Genomic DNA, 23,556 nt, shown 5'->3' on the forward strand with positions numbered 1-23,556 from the left:
AAATGTTTTTTTCTCTTCCCCAACCCAAATGTATATGAAAAAGTGGCTAGCAATCTTTCCTCTGAGTCATCTCTAAACCACGTTGCTCAGAGGTGGGCAGATATTTATTGTAAACTGAAGAGAACATGCTAGAATGGGTATGAGGTCAACTGTGGGTCAGCTGATGGACTGGGCAGTGGTTTCCTAGGGCACCGTGTTGGGGAATTCCAGGGCCGCATCTGGGCTGTGAAGGCCATGTGTCTTGGCTGAGGAGCCAGGTCTGCAGCTGGGGCTAGAGAGAGACGTGGTGCTCATTTGCCATCTCTGTGCCAAGTTTCCTCACATTCTCCTTTCTCCTCTTCCACCTTCTCTCCTTTTCAATTCATTATTTTCCTTATTCTTGTTTGTTTTTGCTGCTTCATCATTATCATTATCTAACATAACGTAGTCCCACTAAATTGTTTTAAGGAACCTCCAATCAGGGACATAGAGTTTTAATTCAGCCACTAATTTTCACCGAGTAAGCCAGGCAGCCGATCCAAAGGTCCAGAGTGGTGGGCTTCTCAACTGCATCGATACTGTCTAACACTTCTGTAACATCTTTCTTCTTGGTTTCCTTTGCTATTTCTTCCTGCACTGTTGCCACAGCATTGGCCACTGCCCACTGTGTTTCTATGTCCTCCTGGGTTGTTTCCTATAACTGAATTAGCTCATGAGTCTGCCCACAGTGCAGACATTAAAAAAATCAGGAAAGACAGCTTATTATTACTGCCTCCACTCAGCACCTTTGGAGAAGAGTGTGATTGTTATTACCTCTCGTCTCAACTTCTCAAGTCACCACTACAAATTTCAGGCTGAATTTGCAGAGCTATCAACTATAGAAAGGATTTTTCCAATACTTGAATAGTGAAAGATAGCTGTCAGCAATGTGGGCTCCATGAGAAAGGCAGGACTTTAAAAGAATGGGTTTTGGGATTTGAATCATCTACAGCCTTAGACAAGTTGGGAAGAACCCACAGCCCAGGCAAGGCCAATATGAGCCCATTCCGCCCCCTAAGAATAGAGAGGGGCGGTCACTGCCTCTCTGAGAGACTGATACTGCCAACCTCCTAGAGGTGGGACCTTAGAGAAGCTGCTTCATCTCTCTAGCCTCAGCCTCCTCATCTCTGAAATGCAAAGCTGGACTAGGCTACTTGTTGGAGTCTTTCCATGATATTATAAAAGGCACTTTTAAAGTTTGTTTGTTCATTTAGTACACTAACCAAGATTATAAAAACGGTAAATGTAAGAGTGAAGAGAGAGAAGTCATCCAAGGTCTCACCTACAGAAAAGGCACGAACACATACAGGTGGGGAGGAGTGGCTGACCCATTCTCTCAATTAAACACAGAACAACGGGCAGTAATGACAGTATACAAGGACAGCAGTTGTTAGAGACCCCTCCAGAGAATGCCACCACTTCATTGCTGCCCTTAGAGGATAAATGCAGAGACTGTTCACAGGAGTCTGCAATGTTTACTCACAACATTGAAGCTGCCCGTTATCTTCCTTGCATATTCACATACTGTGTCCCCCACTACCATGCAAATCAATTTGCAGGGAATCGAAGATTCTGTCCACTTTGCTGCAAATCTACTAGTTTATCTGAATGGCACACTAAGATCTATTTTATGTCAGGCTCTCACCTATGTAGTTATAGGTAAAAACAAAAGAAATTCAGGAATGTCCTGTGAGAGACAAGGCATGATATCACCATCCTAGCTCTTGGAGGATTTGTGCTTCCATATTCACTGCTTAATACTCAGAGAAAAAAGTAGAAGCTTTATTCTTTGAAAATTGAAACTTGGATTTCAGCCTTTCTTGAGATGTCTGGATTCTTTTGTGAGTTGATTTTTCTCTCAATTCGTCCTATGAGCCAGTGCTAACCTTGGCTCTCTGTAAGGGAAAGTCAAGGACCCTGTCCTCCGGTGAAGTTTTCACAGTGATAAACTGATGATATTCAGTTCATTTTGCAAGAGCTAAAAGAATTTGTTGCAGGCTTAAAATTGCAAACGCACCTTTCATAGCAATGGAATTAAAGGGCTTCCAGTATCTTGCCTGTTTTTACTCAGGCACTTCTGTACTTGTTGCTAGTTCTTCAACTACCATCTTGAGGAAGAAGCTGGGTAGCAAGGAATAAGAAATGAGTGGGTTGTGGGGAACTGGAAGTATTTATTCAAATTCACTCAGCCTCTTAGTTATTCAGTTACTCCTTCATTAAATTAATAAACATGAGGTTTCTTTTCTGTGATAAGCATAATTAACATCTCTCTCATTTCCATTCCCACTTCTTCCTGCCTAAAAGAATAGTAGTTTCTATCCTTTGGGTGAAATTATTCCCAGTCCCAGGCCTGTGCCCTACTTTTTAAGCCCCTCTCTGTAGCTAGGAATGATTACATGACTCTGTTCAGGCCAATGAGATGTGAAATGACTTCTGGGAAAATGTTTTCCTTTCTAATAAAGGGTGGAACAAATATGGTTGGCTTAGTCATTCATCTTGCCCCTTTCTTTCTTTGAATAAAGACATGATGTCTGGAGAGGCAGCAGCCCCCTTGTGACCATGAAACTATAAGCCAACCCACATAGTAAAGATGGTAAAAAGGAATGAAAGGAGGTCAGAAGGCATATTCAGGTCCTTGGTGACATACCTGAACTAATACATATATACATTTTTAAAGATTTTATTTATTTATTTGAGGGAGAGAGAATGGGAGCTAGAGAGCATGAGAGGGAAGAGGGTCAGAGGGAGAAGCAGACTCCCCGCCGAGCAGGGAGCCCGATGTGGGACTCGATCCCAGGACTCCAGGATCATGACCTGAGCCGGAGGCAGTTGCTTAACCAACTGAGCCACCCAGGTGCCCCTGAACTAATATTAAAAGTAGCTTACCTCTTAATTTCTTTTTTGAGAAACAAACAAACCTATTTGCCACTCGTTTTCAATTTGGGATATTTGGTCCCCAGGGGACATTTGGCAATATCTGGAGACATTTTTTTATTGTTACGACCTGGGGGTGGTCAGGAGGTTACTGGCATCTTAATAGGTAGGAGCCAGGGATGCTATTATACATTATACATTCTACTAGGCACAGATATAGTCTTCCCCAACAAAGACTTATCCGGTTCAAAATGTCAGCAGTGCTGAGATCGAGAAACCCTGGTTCAAGCACTAAATATGTTCGTTATTCACAGTCAAATGCATTCCTGACTGATACACATTACCTCATTTGGGAAACACTAAACATACATCATGGAACATGCAAGATACCAGGCAAGATGCTAGAAGTAAAAAAACGAGCGAGGTCCACCCCATCCCCACAGAAGTTTACAGTCTAATGGGATAGACGGACATGTTTGGTTAAAAATAAAAGTATATGTTCTAAGAGATATGGGACAGAGGATGGAGCAACTACCAGGCAACTCTGCAGAGCTCGGGCAGACTTCAGAGGGAAGGCTACTGGGCTAGAGATTGGGAGGTGGGGAGGAGGGACCAAGTAGAGACTTTCCACCAGAGAAAAGAGGAGGTGTAAAGGCCAACCTTGTGCATGGGCCTGGAGGGTCCAAGGTTAGACTGACAACAGCCTAAGGTATGTGAGAGAGAATGGTGGGGAAAAAATGAGAATGGCTGGCTGGTGCTTGTTACAGAAAGCCTTACCTACCGAGCTAAAGGCTTTGGATGTTATCCTGTAAGCAATGAGGAGTGGGCACAGAATTTTATTCACAAGAAAGACATGATTATATTTTTAGAAACATAACTAGTGGCAGTGTAAGGAATGTCTAGTAAACTAGAGTAACTGGAGTTGGAAAGACACATTTGGAGGCTAGGCAAAAATTCAGTTGAGAGATTACCATTAGTATTCTGAAAAGTACAGCAGGGAGTAATCAAAAGGAAAGAATAAATGTTTAGGATGTTCTGTGTCATATGCTCTCTTGTAATTCATCCCCTCAACAAAGGTACTTTATTCTTATCATTTTTTTTCTTTACCATTTTTATTTATTTATACTCTAAGGGGAAAGACACACAAAACTCCTCACTGAGGGCATCTCCAGACTTGACGAATTGACTTTCTTGGATTCTAGAGCAATCCTTTGAGACCCAGATATTCTTGCCAGGGGAGGGTCTAGAGTGAGTCTAGACATCCAGACATTTTTTAAGTTGACCTTGATTTTCAAGTCTTTCATATTTGGGGACTTTGACCCTTAATTTTGTACTCCTTCAGGGTTTTTCCAGAGTGGTCCCTGGATGAAACCAAGAGGTAGATATACATGTCTCATTAGCCACTCACCTACAGGGCTTCTTAGCTCCTGGCCATGAATATATCTTCCCTGTTATCAAGAGAAAACGTGTAATGAGAACCTAGCTACATGGCAAGTTCCATACAAGGTGCTGAGAACACAGAGGAGGCACATTCTTGCCTTCCACATCATTGGGTTTAGAATTATTTGTTCCACATTTTTTGAGTACCTACTCTGTGCCAGGCATATGGAGACATATCAGACATATGGAGACATTCATAAAGGCAGAGGTATATAAATGACTTTTTATGAGACAGTTCTCACCAGGCCACTGTGATTCTTCACAAATGTTCAGAAGCAACAATTGTGTCCATAATCCTTGGCATTCACAAGGCTTCTCTATAGCTGCTAGAGATTCTGCTACTCCTTGGAAGGTGGTATAAAATCAGGTAACTCATTAACAAAAAGGTCACACCAGAACCAATACAAAAGTCCTAATAAGTGTGGTTCCTTTTAAAGATCACTCATTCCCCAACTCCTTGGGATGTTGTATGCGCTCTTTGCCACAGACATTTCAAGGACTTATTTTTAGAATCTATATCTGGACTTCCATTTAAAAGCCTCAAAGTTGGGCACCTGTGTGGCTCAGTCAGTTAAGCGTCTGCCTTCAGCTCAGGTCATGATCCCAGGTCCTGGGATCAAGCCCCGTATCAGGCTCTCTGAGTCTACTTCTCCCTCTCCCTCTGTGCTCGCTCCCTCTCTCTTGCACACGTGGATGTGCCCTCTTTCAAATAATAAAATCCTAAAAAATAAATAAATAAAAGCCTCAAAGTTGGTAAATTTTTGTCATGTACATGTGTTAATTTTCAGAAATAGCTAAAATTAATTGAGTCAAGTCTAATAGAAAAGGTGGTCATACTGGGTGTTCCCAAAAGTCAAATAAAATAATTGTGTGCTTAGCTCTGAAAGAAGCTCCAAATAAAATATACTTTGCATAACAGCATGGTTTGTTGGAAATAATGTGTGTTTGTTTCTGCAGCTGCTGAGAGGATCACCCCCACCCTCAATGATTATGAAAAACTAGTATCTATTCCAGTAAATCACACATTTAGACTCAAACTCTTCTGTGTATTAATTGTACATTTTTTCTGTCACTGCCAGGGAATTCAACAAGTTTACAATACTTCAGTGATTTCATTTTAATTACAAAGGGAAAACACAGGAAGAGAATAATGAGAAATAGTAAACTACTGAAAGGGAAGATCTTAAAGAAAATTTAAGGTGTTATGTACAGTAGGGAGATCTCAAATAGTCCTGGGACTACAGTATACAAAATCCCACATGAAAGACAAGTAATCTTTCTAAGGTGGAAATTCCCTTCATCATGGGGTACAAAATTGATGTCCTGAGTCAGGGGAGTAAATGTTATTCTGTTTAACAGATATTGATTTAACAACTGTTATGAAATGCATCCTGGGAGATATAGTTCTCCCTCCTGTGAGCTTGACTGTGGGAAGTGGGCCTTTCTGGAAGACTCAGAAGCCAAATAAGGCCAACGAATCTGCATGCAATCCCTGAAAATCTTCAGGATGTGGGTTCTGTGTAATCCTGCCTTCTCATGCAGATAAGGAAATGTCAAGTAACTTGCCAAATACTATATCCTAAAGTAGATTAGAACCCTGATCTCATTACTGAATAGCACTGTTTACTGCAATAGTTTAATAAACAAATGATAAGACTTTGAACTGAATGTGCAGTCCTATTTTACAGACATTTGCCAGAACACATCCCAACACGTGCTGTCCGGTGTTTGCCCCAGTAGCGACTTTCTGCCCACCATGCTTCAGAGCCCAGTGACCATGAAGCCCATGAATATTCAATCGTTTTCTGTGATGTCCCTCAACAGTATGACTTCAGGAGGCTTCAGCTGAAGTCACTGCCAGGTGACTTCTTCCATGCCTATGTGAGAATAGATAAATACTTCCAACCCACATGGCCCCATGGATGAGAAGGTGTTAGGAACAGCCTCTCTCCCCCAAGGCTTCATGAATGGAAAATAGGAAGGGCACTTCCAAGTCATTTTGCCAAAAAATTCAAAGATGATGGGGTGAGGAGGTATTTTAGGTTTGGCCAAGTGGCAGATTTGGGTGACTTGGGGAAATATTTCCCCATTCTGGAACCCGATAACATAATCCCCCAAACGCTGTCTTTCAGGATTCAGTCCCAAATGCCAGAAAATACAAAAAGGTAAAGAGTAACATAAAACAAGTTTTTATCTTTTATTTACCTCTACCCGATAAACCATGAATGACTCTGTTTCCTGCCTTTGATTGTTCTGTCTGCATATTTCCGCTAAGAGTCTACAAAACAGCACTCCCAAACAGGAAGATAAGAGGCGCACCTATTTGTTGAATAACATCAAGGAAGAAAACTGCTAACTCATCTATTTTGTTGTTAAATTGCTCAAAAGAATCAAAATACCAATTAACTTGCTGGCTCAGAAATCTTTGATACCTTTGGATTTACTGACATTTTGAAATTCTTGTTCATATTTGCCTAATGGCTTTCTGATTACAAACAAAGAAGTGTCAATCTGTTTAGCATTTGACCTGTTTTCTTAAATATTTTTATGTATTCCACACTTAGTGGCTAAAAATACTTGACGAGTCGCATTCATGTGCTAAAATAGTTTTTCTTGTTCCACCTCCAAATTTAAGGGGAAAAAGGAGCTCAAAGACACTTCTTTTTTTTAAAAGCCATTTCGTTATTTTTTAATTTAAAAACTCTCACTGTAAGGAAATTTCTTTGCCCTTTCTTCTCCATAGAATGTAATGGCATTGGAAGACTCGATGAAGCAGGATACCATATTGGAATCCATTCTTCCTGGAGAAAAAGTTGGAAAAATGACCTTGAGCATAAGTTTCAGAAAGGAGGTAAAAAGAAACTAAAGATGGCTGATGGGGTGCAGATTTTATAATAGGTTTTAATTTTCTTCTCTGGATGTCCTCAGATAGCAGTGTATCTCACAGGTGGCTTTTTGTTATTGTTAACAAATAAAATAACTATTTGTTATTTCCTCACATTTTACAAAGTTTTGTAAAAATTCTACCCGTAATCACATGATACACAATGCATCCCTCTGGCCATTGTATAGAAAAGAATAGGTTTGGGCGCCTGGGTGGCTCAGATGGTTAAGCGTCTGACTTCGGCTCAGGTCATGATCCCAGGGTCCTGGGATCGAGTCCCGCATCGGGCTCCCTTCTCCTTGGGAGCCTGCTTCTCCCTCTGCCTCTCTCTCTCTCTCTCTCTCTGTCTCTCATGAATAAATAAATAAAATCTTAAAAAAAAAAAAGAAAAGAATAGGTTTTCACTCCTAGATAAAGTCAACTTCTGGGTCTAAAAAGCTCTAAAACAATTTATTTCAATAAACATTGAATTCCATGGACAGAGGAAATTAAAAGTGTGGATGCTGAAGACCGCGTGGGTTCAAATTTCTGCTCTACCACTTACTAGCATGGGACCTTGGGAAAGTCACTTATGTTTCTTTCTGTGCCTCAATTTCTTCATCTGTAAAATGGGAATAATAATTCAGCCTACCTTACAGGGTTGTTCTGTGGATCAAATGAGATTATACATCTAGGACATTCTAGGTGCTATGTAAATGTTAGCTATCCTATTACATCATGCCATTGTTTTAGCCTGAGAGAGGATTTGGGTACCTGGGTGTATTCACATCCACTGGAATCTTGACCCACTTATGGAGGAACACTTTGATCATACCAATTAAGTATCTGCAGGCTCTGAAATCTAAGGATATATGTAACTTACATATCTATGGACGTTTTTATTTTTTAAAAGTGATCAGAAGGGTGCTTACTCTGTCCTTCAGAGCACTGCAATTTAATTGGAGCACAATAAAAATGCAACATTTAAGCAAGTAAATGGTAGCTGGTAACTAGCCAATTAAATGTTAGGAGGCAAACAAGCAGGAGGAGCAGTCCCAGGGGACAGGGAGAGCCATAGGACAACTATATTTAACATAATGTATTTCCCAAGATTCTGGCCTGACCTTTTCACAAACTCTTCAAAGAGGATGCGGTGGGAATACCCCTGCCTGCGGATGCTGACTGTCTCCAGGATCCCTGTGGAGCGGAGCTGGGCCAGCACACTCTCTCGGGAGAACTTCAGGGCCTCTCGGTCATCATTGGGTTTAATGCAGCGCACAAAGTGGGGCTGTCCGACCACCATTTTGGAGAGCAGATCCATCAGAGAATACTACCAGGGGAAAAAAATATACATGAAATGAGGTTACCACAAACATAAGGGATAATTACAACATAGGCCCACAGGGACCTTTAGAGCAGTTTGTTGGCTTGTAAACAACTCACAGACCTTTATAAGGCCAAAAAAGAAACCAGCAATTGGGGGTGATAATATAGCTTCTGATGAGTACTTATAGCTGCCTGTGGATTCAAAACCACTTTTTAAACATCACCTAGTGCCAGGGCACCTGGGTGGCTTAGCTGGTTGAGCGTTTGGCTCTTGATTTCAGCTCAGGTCATGATGTCGGGGTTGTGGGATTGAGCCCTGCGTCAGGCTCCCTGCTCAGCCAGGTGTCTGTTTGAGATTCTCTTCTTCTGACCCTCTCTCCTACTTGCACACTCTCTCTCTCTCTCTCAAAATGAACAGATGAGGGGCATTTAGGTGGCTCATTCAGTTAAACATCCAACTCTTGATTTCGGCTCAGGTCATGATCTCAGGGTCGTAGGATTGAGCCCTACAGCAGGCTGCTCACTCAGCAGGGAGTCTGCTTGAGATACTCCCTCTCCCTCTTCTTCCGTCCCTCCCCCCAGCTCATGCTCTCTCTCTCAAATAAATATTTAAAAAATAAAGAAATCAAATAGATGAATCTTTAAAAAATAAATATCACCGAGTGCCGAGCAATATCCCTATGAGGCAGAAACTTAGCTGTCGAAGAACATGCTTGGATCACCCTGTAACTCCATTGCCAGAACCAGCTTGTGTGGTATTCTAACACAGTACTCTATAAACCGTACCTGTAATTTAAAAGGTCTAGCTTTTAGGAAAGGGGCCAGTTGCTTCTTCAGCCTAAGAACCATCAGAAAGTCTAAGCAAATCCTACCGATATCACTGGTAATGAAGCAGAAGAGAAACAAGAAACAGAGAGAAAAAGGCAGAGAACACAAGAAAACTGGAGAAAAGGAGACTATCATGAAGATCAACTAACATCCGTCAAGTGGCTGGCAGGGAGCTCTCCCCGAAAGAGGGCACGGGGAAAAGCAGAGCAATGCTTATGTGCAGACAGCCTCAGTTGCTCCTCAGGGGTGTCCACCTTTGGGACTTCTCTGTGGACACACCTTCAGGGGCAATTACAAGCCACACAGGAAATCAGTCCCATTATTTCATAATCACACCTCCTAGTGATTGAAAATGGTATTACCTAGCTTGCTGCTATATTCTGTTTCCCAGAATTAACATTTGGGGAACACCAAACTGACTGTCATGGGTATATTTCTGAAAAATCATAAGGCAAAGATGGCTTCTTCTGAGAGAGGGACTCTAGGATCCTGAAGATGATCTCACAGGGTTGTTCAGAGCCTCCAAATCCCACGGGATGGGGACACACACACACACACACACACACACACACCCTACGACACTAGGAGGATACAGCCACTAAAGGAAACAGGACCAGGGTAGTTCTCAAGATAAGAAATAAATGGCAATTAGAAATGTCCAACCATGAGAGTGATGAAGCAGGAGTTGAATATTCACCTGTTAGAGAAGTTGTAGCAAGAATCACCACAAGGATGGAGTGCTGGACTCAAAGGCCTCTGGGCCCAGTTCACACCCTCTGAGCCCAATTTTAGTCTACTTCTGAAGTACAGCTGACTAGGTCAGATTTCTTGGCTTTGGATCCTTCTTGAACCTGCTAGCTTTCCATGGAGCCTTCCACCCATGGTGCTGGCTCCAAGGTCCTGTCCTTCAGCCTGCCTCAGCAACTCTAGCTCATGACCACTTGACCTCCCATCCCTGCTGAGCCCTTCCTATTGCAACTCCACCTACAACCTGAGATCAGTAATTCCATCTTCAGCCTTTTAGCATCTCCACCACAAAGCTGCCTAGACCTTAGCTCCCAGGGGTACATGATCTCTAAGGGGCTTCCAACCCTAGTGCTTTATAATTTGAAGATAAACAAATTTGTGCAAATAGGTAAAAGGTGTCTGCATCTTATCTTTCCTATATAATGTGCATTTAACAGAGCCCTTCCAGGTACAATGTTTTTGCTCAAAGGAGTCATTTTACTAGATGAAATATCAAGAACTGGGGCAGCAGAGATGGGAAATAATTGGGTCTGGCAATGGGTCAATTTGATCTAGGAAAATAAAGTTAAAACTAAGATTCCCTTGGAATCTGAACTTAATAAGCCACCTTCTGGAATTTTATTAACTATTTTATTTCTCAGTAAATATGCTGGAAAAGCGGCTGGTTCCAGTAGCTTTAAGGTCAAGGAGCAGTTCAAATGCTAAGAGGGCCCCCTCTGTAGATGCATGGAATTTCATCTGATCTTTCTGAAATCAGAGAACATTATACTTAGAGGTAGGTTCACCACTATAATTTTTCTCTCCCCACACTCCCACCTTTCTTAACTGACTCTTGTGCTTTGCTCTTATTTCAGTGATTCCATCATATCTGGGCCTCTCATGGGAAAGGTTGGGAGTCCTTTTTGGAAAGAGGCAGAATATAGATCAAAAAGACTCTGTACCCGGAAATAAGAAGCCATGGTCTGCCTCTTCATGTTGGTGGTTTCTTCTGGATGTCGTATCACCTCCAGAGTGTCCACCTAGAGCAGAGATAGAGGGAAGTAATTTAAGGATATAGACATTTTCTGGCTTTTCCAAAATCTGAAAGGCTTTTTGGTTAAATACCTGAGGGACCTTGATGTTTAGAACATGATAGTGAATACTGTGGGAGAAGTTTTAAGACATATAAAAGAAAAAGAGAATTTGCACTGTTCTACCCACTTGAGAATGGACCACCCTCTGCAAAGTACCATATGGTCTCGGTATAAATACCCATCACTATTATTTCTGTATTTCTTGATGTTCTAATGGGCCCCTGTTAAGTTCTCCAATAAGGTCGCATGAGACCAAACCATTTCTTAAAAGAAAAGTGGGCAACAACCCATGAGGCTGGGTGATTATAAAGACATGGGCTCAAAGCCCAGGTTGGACCACAGGGAATTAGATGAGCTCCAGTCACCTCCTGCCACCCTCCCACATCCCACAGTTCCCACATGCTCACTGTAGAGCAGAGCTTGAGATACACCTGTTCCCAATCATCTATCCCAACTACCTAGGCTGACTGGAAGAAATTTATGAATGAAAACAATCGTAGGAAACAGCCTGTTTTGTTACTGTACCTCAACAATAAAAACACTGCTCCTGCACATACAAGCTATTTGGTTCGCAAAGTGCATGAGACACATTTTAGCACCAGCCTCTGCCATGGCAGCCTCCCATCTGCTCGGAACAGGTGGCAGGGGGATGAAGCAGGAATGTTTGAACTGGAAGATGCTGCTGTCAGCAAGTGTGTTCTGCTTGGTGGACTGCTGTCCAGGCGGCCACCTCCCCATGGGGTGAGGATGTCTGCAGCCTTGTTCAGTAAAAGTGCAAAGTGGGTGCTACAAGGGGGGAGGGCGCAAGGGTGGGGGTAAATAATGAAGCCTCCCTCAAGGGGTATTTAGGAGACTGTGCAAAATGGAAGGAAACGCTTCAACTGGCTTAAAGAATACAGCTTTGTTCAAGAAAGGGAATAAATGGGGAGCTAAGTTTTCAAAAATTAGAGAAGCAACCCAAATAGTGAGCGGGAACATGAGGCTATCTCTGCGTGAAGCGATGTCTGGGGGCAGTGCAGCTTCCTTTTCTAGGCTGCATGTTGGATGCGTTCCCAAAGCCATCAGTTCATTTACATGCAGCTGAAGCTATGGTACAACTGCCTCTAGGTTTGACTTTTTTATTTTTTTTAACGAGAAAGGAGGAAATGAAAGCTTGGTGTTGAGCAGGAAGGCTGTTCTAATATAGAAAAGGGAAAAACAGACACCACCACCCGCCCCACCTGCAGAGACTGTCTTGCCCTCTCTCCCCGGGCATCTGCCAGGACCCACTGAAAGTCCTCTTCGCCCATCCCAAGGCTGTTTGGAGGATGGTACTCAGAGCTGGTGAGGTTTGGGGCCAGCAAATGAGGACTGAAGGAAAGAGGATCTTGGCTAGGGTCTGCCTTCCGCCAAATTGTAAATTCTAAGTTTTCCTGAACTTTTTTTCTCCTTACTTTCTTTCCCCTCAACTTGACCTTTATATACACACACACACACATTCTAAACTTGGAAATTTCTCCACCACTTCCTTTTATTCAGAGATCCTCCCTGAAGAACCCTGTCTTACTTTGAACTTTGCTTTTCCTCCCTCATTTCCGTCCCTTTTTATTCCAACTAGTCAGTGAGTGTCAGCCCTTCAGGCTCTAGGGCACAATAAAAGGGCAGCTTAAAAACTCATCTGTATTTCTCTATTAGGAGGATTTACCTGTTAGATTCCCTCAGAACATAGAATGGGCCCTTGGCATTTGAGAATTTAACAGTTTAGTGATCAGAAAACCCTTGATAGATACTGTGCTGAGACATAATTTAAAAGGTACAATAAGTACTGTTTTCAAAATCACTACTTGTCCTCTGCAGCAAACTGGAAAAATTAAGAATGAAGCACTAATTTGCACTCCAAAAGTTATAAAGCTGATGGGCTCCCCTATCTAACCACCCACCATAACCAAGTTCTGTCCTTCTACTCACATACAGAATAACTCTTGGGAAGGAAGTAAAAACCTATCTGGTATTACATACAGCCTGGAAGTGCTAATGCTTGTCCACAGTTTATTACCTATATATTTAGTACTGCATTTTAAAGAACAAACAACATGCTATTGAGGTATTTTCTAATTTAAGAATTGAAAGGTCTTGTTTTGGTCAAGGACTTCTTATATAGTCACAAGGAGTGGACGTGAAAGAGGGAATTTTGGACAAGGGACATAGCAGAAGTAGAGTCTCTTGGTCCTTCAAACTAGGAGACTAGGCACAAACCTCACCTCTGTCTGCACCAGGTCTACCAGGAACTCTAAGGAACTCCAAAAAAATCCAAACCAAAACAGAAGTGAAGGTTGTTGTCTGACCTAAAAGTTTGTTATCCTGAGCTAATTCAGTTAAAAGTAGCTTCATTTTTTTTTAAAGATTTTATTTATTTATTTGAGAGAGAGAGAATGAGAGAGAGAGCACATGAGAGGGGGGAGGGTCAGAGGGAGAAGCAGACTCCCTGCTGAGCAGGGAGCCCGATGCGGGACTCAATCCAGTGACTCCAGGATCACGACCTGAGCCGAAGGCAGTTGCTTAACCAACTGAGCCACCCAGGCGCCCAAAAGTAGCTTCATTTAATTAAAAAAAAAAAAAAATCTTTCAAAAAGAATCCAGAAGGTAAATTCCATTAGGGATACCATCTAGCATATAGTTCTTCTCAAAGATGGGAAATTCACAAGAAACAGTCTTCCCCAGAGGATCTTAAAAGCTTTTACCTCAGATGGGGGAAAAGACACTAGAAAAGCTTTCCTGGGCTTAGAGGATATATGCTATAGAACACAGAGTTTTGGAACTGGACATTCCTGGTTCAAATCCTAGCTCCTCCACTTACTACCTGTGTGGACTTGGACTTGTTATTCAGCTTCTCAAAATCTCTGTCTTCCTTATTAGGAAAACTGGTTAGTAAAAGCAACTGCTTTGTACACATGCAAGAAGTGTATCCGTTCGTGATGAATGTCAAAGATGCAGGGTTTTCTTCAATGGCAGATGGCAAGTACTAGCACCCATGCAACACAGCAAGGAGATCTTTTACTTATTGGCAGAGAAAATACTTCCAATGAAACCAATTTCAAAATGATCAGTAGAACCAATATTCTGGATCAAACCATTGTCTGTCTAACCCAGTATCCTTTCTCCTCCAATGCCAATTTATACAATGATATAAGTCAGCTAGAGCTGAGCAAGCCTGCTTTCTGCTCACATGACAAATGTCCTGCCCAATTCCTGTGAGAGGCGCTGGTTAGTGTTCAAAGTAATTCTGAGTAAGCTTTACAAATTGTAATAGAGACTCCAAGTCCACAGGAAATGAGCAAGCTTCAGTATATGCATGGCCTCCACACATGGAGTTTTAGATGGTTATCAAAACATGAATAATAAAACATCTACTGTTCCCCAGTAAAAACCATTGTAATAACCATTTTGCCTATAGTATGCCAGTAAGGTCTCAAAATGACCCTATGAGGTAATGTACATATAAGGAGGTTAAGGCTCAGAGATTTTAGGGAAATTTTCCAGAGTCTTGCAGCTAGTAATTGGCCATGCCCACCTCTGAACCCAGTTCTGTGTGATTCCAAAACCTTACTTTTTTTAAATTTTATTATGTATGTTAATCACCATACATTACACCATTAGTTTTTGATGTAGTGTTCCATCATTCATTGTTTGCGTATGCCTCTTAAACATTATATACTGCCTTTTTATGTGATTTGATATAACTTATAATATGGGTCTGAAAGCATGGTATTATTAAAAAGACTTGCCTCATCTGTCAACAAAATTTACTCTATGATAAAGACATAGATTCCAAGAAGTCTCATAAACCATCTAGATTTCAGCAATAAATGAAAAACTGAAAGATTTTTTTCCTGGTCTCAGTAAGTGCCCACTATTTGCATCCTGAAACCTCAGAGGTGCTTATATTCATCTTCCTGACAACATCTTTAGTCAAGAATTTTTACTGCTATCAAGTGATCCATCCACCCCTTAAGGAAAAAAGCCCTACAGCGTCACTCCTCTCAAAGCCTCCGCAGCCCTCAATGGAAAAGCAAGACTGGCTTGACACCATCCATGTGTCATAGTGTGGTGGTGCAGAATGTGTTGGAAGCCAGCTTTCTAACAGACCACCTGTGTTATTTGACCTTGGATAAGGCAGAGAAAAACTGCTTTTTTATTGTTGTTGTGACGCTTATTTTCTAGTGCCTTAACTACAACTTTCAACTCATCTTTCCTCCAAATGAAAACAAATCATGAGTCATTTTCATCTCACTGATACACATTATTATGGTAATGATGTAAATATATGCCACATACTAGAGGGCACATTTGTCACATACGCAAGGTCTGAACAACAGGAGGCAGTGTAGAGAGAGATAACACTGTGCTGATATTCTGGGTGTGGAAGGCAGGGGAACAGGGTCCTGGCAGAATCCAATAGCCACAAAATCAAATTGAGGAAAAAACGGTAATGGGGGCTGATAGAGAATATTACACAGGAGTCTTTAATCTTTTTGTGTCATGATCCCTTTCAGAGTCTAGTGGGAGCCAATGACTCCAAAAAAACAAATACAGCTGATCCTCATTCTTTGTGGATTATATATTTGTGAATGTGCCTACTTTTTAAAATTCATTTTTAACCCCCAAATCAGTGCCTACCATGCTTTCATGATTATTCACAGACATACAGAGTGGTGAAAACTTTGATCACCTGATGTACATGTTTCCAGCTCAGGATGAACAAGGTGATGCTCTGCCTTCCTGTTTTAGCTCTCATGCTATACGCAAGTGTCCTTTTCCAGGCTTATTGAAGTGCCATGTGTTTTGTGTTTTTGTACTTTTGGCTAGTGATTTCAGTTTATAATAGCCCCCAAGCATAGTGCTGGAGTACTGTCTAGTGTTCCTAAGTGTAAGAAGGCTATTAAATACCTCTTGGAGAACATATGTACATTAGATAAGCTTCATTCAGGCGTGAGTTATAGTGCTGTTGGCCCTGAATTCAATGACACAATACTGTAATTAAAATATTATTTTAGGGGCTCCTGGGTGACTGAGTCAGTTAAGCGTCCAACTCTTGGTTTTGGCTCAGGCCATGATCTCAGGTCCTGAGATCGAGACCTGCATTGGACTCCATGCTCAGAGGGGAATCTGCTTGAGATTTTCTCCCTCTCCCTCTGCCCCCACCCCGCTCGCATTTGCTCTTGCTCTAGTTCTCTCTCTCTCTAATAAATCTTTTAAAAAATAAAATATTATTTGATACAAAGAAATACTGCATATAATTATTTATAAGAAATATATATTAAATGATGTGCCTTTAAATAGAAACACACATGAAACAAGATTATGTACTAACTGGTTGACAACAACGTTGTGAGCAGAAGCTACCAGGAACGTAACCACGTATTTCCCCTAGGACAATGCTTCAGTATTTGCTGATTGAGTGTTCACAGCAACTTTATAGAACATAATTTCATGAAGAATAAGAATCAACTGGATTTACAAAATTTTACATGTAATAATATCAAGAGGCTCTTAGAACCAATAAAACTCCAATGTAAATCTCTTCTAGGGGCCCATATAATCCACGTTATATAGTCCTAATATCTTGCCACAAACTCACAAGACTGAAAAGTAGAGTAATACATGTAGTTATAATAGCAACGTGGGTATAAAAATTATTGTTAACAAAAATTATCTGAGTCCCTATTACATGTAGGTAAGTCTTTCATTCTCAAAGAAAGTTAAGTATACATATATATGTTTGTATCAATTCTGAGATAATATTCAACAGTATTCCGTGTGGCTGAATTTATTATTCTTTATTAAATAATAGTCAATTTAAATAAAAATATGAAAATTCAGAGATGTGATCTATTTATTTATTACTCCATCACCTTTTAGATAATTGGATTTTGGCGTTAGTATATACAATGAACATTAACCAGCCAATCAATCCTTGAGATCCTTGCTAAACATAAGCTGGAAGGATATAACAGTTAAAAATATTTTACAGTGGAGGGGGGCGGAGCAAGATGGCGGAGGAGTAGGAGACCTGGATTTCCTCTGGTCCCAGGAATTCAGCTGGATAGGGATCAAACCATTCTGAACACCTACAAACTCAACAGGAGATCGAAGAAAAGAATAGCAACAACAATCTGAACAGAAAAGTGACCGCTTTCTGGAAGGTAGGACGTGCAGAGAAGTGAATCTGAGGCCATATTCGGGAGGATAGACGGCGGGGGAGGGGGCCTCCGTTGGCTGCTTCTGGCAAGTGATAGAGCAGCGGAGCACAAAATCGGAACTTTTAGAAGTCGGCTCCGCTGAGGGATGTCGCTCCAGTGGCTAAGATGGGGGTGGAACCCTCGCAGGACAGTGTGGTCTCAGGACCCTTGGGGGTCACAGAAAGACTGGGGGTGCCTGAGTGCGGCAGAGCTCCCAGGTATCAGAGCGGGGAAGCCGGCTGCAGAGACAGAGCGGAGGCGCGGGCTCTCAGCTCGGGATTGCCATAAACTGTGATCTGCGGCCCAGTCGGGGCACTGCTCCTCCAGCAGGGACCCAACAAGCAGCAGATTCGGGGAGGAGCCGCGCAGGAGCGCATCGCAGGGATCTGCTGGGTTTGGAGACTCCACAAGGGGTCGGGTGCCAGAGATAGAAATGCTTGGTCACAGGCCGGGTGAGCACAGAGTGCGGCCAGAGACGGGGGATACAGGAGTGACTGACTGCTTTTCTCTGGGGGCGCACTGAGGAGCGGGGACCCGAGTTCTGGGCTCTTCGGGGTCAGAGATTAGGAGGCCGCCGTTTTCACTGTTGTCCCCCAAAGCTGTACGGAAAGCTTGCAGGGAACAAAAGCTCCTGAGAGCAAACCCAAGCAGATTGCTTAGCCCGGACAGGCAAGGGCGGGGCAATTCCACCTCCGGCAAGGACATTTGGGAACAACGGCAACAGGCCCCTCCCCCAGAAGATCAGCACAAACAGCCAGCCAAGACCAAGTTTACTGATCAAGGAGAACGGCAGAACTCCAGCACTAGGGTAATACTGCACATAGAATTCATGGCTTTTTTTACCATGATTCATTAGTCTTTCAAAGTTAATTTTTTTTAATTGGTTTTTTTTTTAATTTTTCTTTTTCCCTTTTTCAACCAACATCTTATCAATCACTTTTTTTAAAAAAAAATTTTTTATTTTTCATTTTTAGAGTCATATTCTATCCCTTCATAGTAGTTATATCAACCCTTATTTTATACATATATAAGTCTTTCTTTCTTTAAAATTTTAGGAAGCATTTTCTTCTAACAGACTAAAATACACCCAAAATCTAGTGTGTGGCACTGATCTATGCACCAGCCTGATCATATGTGATCATATTCTGTTTTGTTTTGTTTTGTTCTGTTTTTGTTTGTTTTTATCTTTATCTTTTTTCTTCTTTTTTTCTCTTTTTTCTTTCTTTCCCTTTCTTTTCCCCTGGTTTCAGGTCTTTTCTGATTTGATTAGAGTATATTTTCTGGGGATGTTGTTAACCTGTTAGCATTTTATTCTCTCATTCATCTATTCTCCTGTGGACAAAATGACAAGACGAAAAAAATCACCTCAACAAAAAGAACAAGAGGTAGTACCGTCTGCCAGGGACCTACTCAATACAGACATTAGTGTGATGTCGGCCCTAGAGTTCAGAATCATGACTTTAAAGATACTAGCTGGGCTTGAAAAAAGCATGGAAGTTATTAAAGAAACCCTTTCTGGAGAACTAAAAGAACTAAAATCTAACCAAGTCGAAATCAAAAAGGCTATTGATGAGGTGCAATAAAAAATGGGGGCACTAACTGCTAGGATAAATGAGGCAGAAGAGAGAATCAGCAATATAGAAGACCAAATGATGGAAAATAAAGAGGCTGAGAAAAAGAGAGATCAACAACTACTGGATCATGAAGGCAGAATTCGAGAGATAAGCGATACGATAAGACGAAACAACATTAGAATAATTGGGATCCCACAAGAAGAAGAAAGAGAGAAAGGGGCAGAGGGCATAGTGGAGTAAATTATAACAGAGAACTTCCCTAATGTGGGGAAGGAAACAGGCATCAAAATCCAGGAGGCACAGAGAACCCCTCTCAAAATCAATAAAAATAGGTCAACACCCGACATCTAATAGTAAAACTTACGAGTCTCAGAGACAAAGAGAAAATCCTGAAAGCAGCTCGGGAGAAGAGATCTGTAACCTATAATGGTAGAAACATTAGACTGGCAACAGACCTATCCACAGAGACCTGGCAGGCCAGAAAGGACTGGCATGATGGCTTCAGAGCACTAAACAAGAAAAATATGCGGCCAAGAATACTATATCCAGCTAGGCTGTCATTGAAAATAGAAGGAGAGATAAAAATCTTCCAGGACAAACCAAAACTAAAGGAATTTGCAAACACGAAACCAGCCCTCCAAGAAATATTGAAAGGGGTCCTCTAAGCAAAGAGAGAGCCTAAAAGCAGCACAGACCAGAAAGGAATACAGACAATATACAGTAACAGTCACTTTACAGGCAATACAGTGGCACTAAATTCATATCTTTCAATAGTTACCCTGAATGTAAATGGGCTAAATGGCCCAATCTAAAGACACAGGCTATCAGATTGGATTAAAAAACAAGACCCATCGATATGCTGTCTGCAAGAGACTCGTTTTAGACCCAAAGACCCCCCCACATTGAAAGTGAAGGGGTGGAAAACCATTTACCATGCTAATGGACACCAAAAGAAAGCTGGGGTGGCAATCCTTATACCAGACAAATTACATTTTAAAACAAAGACTGTAATCAGAGATGAGGAAGGACACTATATCCTACTTAAAGGCTCTATCCAACAAGAAGATCTAACAATTGTAAATATCTATGCCCCGAACATGGGAGCAGCCAATTATATAAGGCAATTAATAACAAAAGCAAAGAAACACATTGACAACAATACAATAATAGTGGGGGACTTTAACACCCCCCTCAATGAAATGGACAGATCATCTAAGCAAAAGATCAACAAGGAAATAAAGACTTTAAATGACACACTGGACCAAATGGACTGCACAAACATATTCAGAACATTCCATCCCAAAGCAACGGAATACACATTCTTCTCTAGTGCCCATGGAACATTCTCCAGAATAGATCACATCCTAGGTCACAAATCAGGTCTCAACCGGTACCAAAAGACTGGGATCATTCCCTGCATATTTTCAGACCACAATGCTTTGAAACTAGAACTCAATCACAAGTAGAAAGTCAGAAACTCAAATACATGGAGGCTAAAGAGCATCCTACTAAAGAATGAATGGGTCAACCAGGAAATTAAAGAAGAATTTAAAAAATTCATGGAAACCAATGAAAATGAAAACACAACTGTTCAAAATCTTTGGGATGCAGCAAAGGCAGTCCTGAGAGGAAAGTATATAGCAATACAAGCCTTTCTCAAGAAACAAGAAAGGTCTCAAATACACAATCTAACTCTACACCTAAGGGAGCTAGAGAAAAAACAGCAAATAAAGCCTAAACCCAGCAGGAGAAGAGAAATAATAAAGATGAGCAGAAATCAATGAACTAGAAACCAAAAGAACAGTGGAACAGATCAATGAAACTAGGAGTTGGTTCTTTGAAAGAATTAACAAGATTGATAAACCCCTGGCCAGACTTATCAAAAAGAAAAGAGAAAGGACCCAAATCAACAAAATCATGAATGAAAGAGGAGAGATCACAACCAACACCAAAGAAATACAAACACTTATAAGAACATATTATGAGCAACTCTATGCCAGCATATTAGATAACCTGGAAGAAATGGATTCATTCCTAGAGATGTATCAACTACCAAAATTGAACCAGGAAGAAATAGAAAACCTGAACAGACCTATAACCACCAAGGAAATTGAAGCAGTCATCAAAAATCTCCCGACAAACAAAAGCCCAGGGCCAGATGGCTTCCCAGGGGAATTCTACCAAACATTTAAAGAAGAATTAATACCTATTCTCCTGAAATTGTTCCAAAAAATAGAAATGGAAGGAAAACTTCCAAACTCATTTTATGAGGCCACCATTACCTTGATTCCCAAACCAGAAAAAGACCCCACCAAAAAGGAGAATTACAGACCAATATCCTTGATGAACATGGATGCAAAAATTGTCACCAAAATACTAGCCAATAGGATCCAACAGTCCATTAAAAGGATTATTCACCATGACCAAGTGGGATTTATCCCTGGGCTGCAAGGTTGGTTCAACATCCGCAAATCAATCAACGTGATACAATACATTAACAAAAGAAAGAACAAGAATCATATGATCTCTCAAAAGATGCAGAGAAAGCATTTGACAAAGTACAGCATCCTTTCTTGATCAAAACTCTTCAGAGTATAGGGATAGAGCGTACCTACCTCAATATCATAAAAGCCATCTATGGAAAACCTACAGCGAATATCATTCTCAATGGGGAAAAACTGAGAGCTTTCCCCCTAAGGTCAGGAACGCAGGAGGGATGTCCACTCTCACCACTGCTATTCAACATAGTATTAGAAGTCCTAGCCACAGCAATCAGACAACAAAAAGAAATCAAAGGCATCCAAATCGGCAAGGGGGAAGTCAAACTCTCACTCTTTGCAGATGATATGATACTGTATGTGGAAAATCCAAAAGACTCCACCCCAAAACTGCTAGAACTCATACAGGAATTCAGTCAAGTGGCAGGATATAAAATCAGTGCACAGAAATCAGTGGCATTCCTATACACCAACAACAAGACAGAAGAGAGAGAAATTAAGGAGTTGATCCCATTTACAATTGCCCCCAAAACCGTAAGATACCTAGGAATAAATCTAACCAAAGAGGCAAAGGACCTGTACTCAGAAAACTATAAAATACTCATGAAAGAAATTGAGGAAGACACAAAGAAATGGAAAAACATTCCATGCTCATGGACTGGAAGAACAAACATTGTGAAGATGTCAATGCTACTTAGAGCAGTCTACACATTCAATGCAATCCCCATCAAAATACCATCCACTTTTTTCAAAGAAATGGAACAAATAATCCTAAAATTTGTGTGGAACCAGAAGAGACCCCGAATAGCCAGAGGAATGTTGAAAAAGAAAAGCAAAGCTGGCGGCATCACGATTCCGGACTTCCAGCTCTATTACAAAGCTGTCATCATCAAGACAATATGGTACCGGCACAAAAACAGACACATAGATCAATGGAACAGAATAGAGAGCCCAGAAATGGACCCTCAACTCTATGGTCAACTCATCTTTGACAAAGCAGGAAAGAATGTCCAATGGAAAAAAGACAGTCTCTTCAACAAAGGGTGTTGGGAAAATTGGACAGCCACATGCAGAAGAATGAAACTGGACCATTTCCTTACATCACACACAAAAATAGACTCCAAATGGTTGAAAGACCTAATCGTGAGACAGGAGTCCATCAAAATCCTAAAGGAGAACACAGGTAGCAACCTCTTCGACCTCAGCCGCAGCAACTTCTGCCTAGAAACATCGCCAAAGGCACGGGAAGCCAGGGCCAAAATGAACTATTGGGATTTCATCAAGATAAAAAGCTTTTGCACAGCAAAAGAAACAGTCCACAAAACCAAAAGACAACTGACAGAATGGGAGAAAATATTTGCAAATGACATATCAGATAAAGGGCTAGTATCCAAAATCTATAAAGAACTTATCAAACTCAACACCCAAAGAACAACTAATCCAATCAAGAAATGGGCAGAAGACACGAGCAGACATTTTTCCAAAGAAGACATCCAAATGGCCAACAGACACATGAAAAAGTACTCAACATCGCTCGGCATCAGGGATATCCAAATCAAAACCTCAATGAGATACGACCTCACACCAGTCAGAATGGCTAAAATTAACAAATCAGGAAATGACAGATGTTGGCGGGGATGTGGAGAAAGGGGAACCGTCCTACACTGTTGGTGGGAATGCAAGCTGGTGCAGCCACTCTGGAAAACAGTATGGAGGTTCCTCAAACAGTTGAAATTAGAGCTACCATTTGATCCAGCAATTGCACTACTGGGTATTTACCCTAAAGATACAAATGTAGGGATCCGAAGGGGTACGTGCACCCCAATGTTTATAGCAGCAATGTCCACAATAGCCAAACTGTGGAAAGAGCCAAGATGTCCATCGACAGATGAATGGATAAAGAAGAGGTGGTATATATACACAATGGAATATTATGCAGCCATCAAAAGGAATGAGATCTTGCCATTTGCAATGACGTGGATGGAACTGGAGGGTGTTATGCTGAGTGAAATAAGTCAATCAGAGAAAGACATGTATCATATGACCTCACTAATCTCAGGAAACAAACTGAGGGTTGCTGGAGTGGTGGGGGGTGGG

General features: G+C 41.3%; 1 protein-coding gene across 1 annotated transcript in view; it reads right to left on the bottom strand.

The window, feature by feature from the left end:
* MYO3B (myosin IIIB) overlaps positions 1-23,556 on the bottom strand; it is a 240,547-nt gene that overhangs the window by 151,024 nt on the left and 65,967 nt on the right. Inside the window, exons 17-18 of the mRNA XM_073905602.1 lie at positions 11,038-11,115; positions 8,320-8,525 (exon numbers count right to left, since the gene is read on the bottom strand). Coding sequence (XP_073761703.1) covers positions 8,320-8,525; positions 11,038-11,115 — 284 coding nt within the window. The remainder of the gene's footprint in view (positions 1-8,319; positions 8,526-11,037; positions 11,116-23,556) is intronic.

This window comes from Callorhinus ursinus, unplaced genomic scaffold (genome assembly GCF_003265705.2).
Source record: "Callorhinus ursinus isolate GAN/ISIS: 27379988/994484 unplaced genomic scaffold, GSC_fseal_2.0 scaffold2, whole genome shotgun sequence".
In the NCBI taxonomy this organism is placed as follows: Eukaryota; Metazoa; Chordata; class Mammalia; order Carnivora; family Otariidae; genus Callorhinus; species Callorhinus ursinus.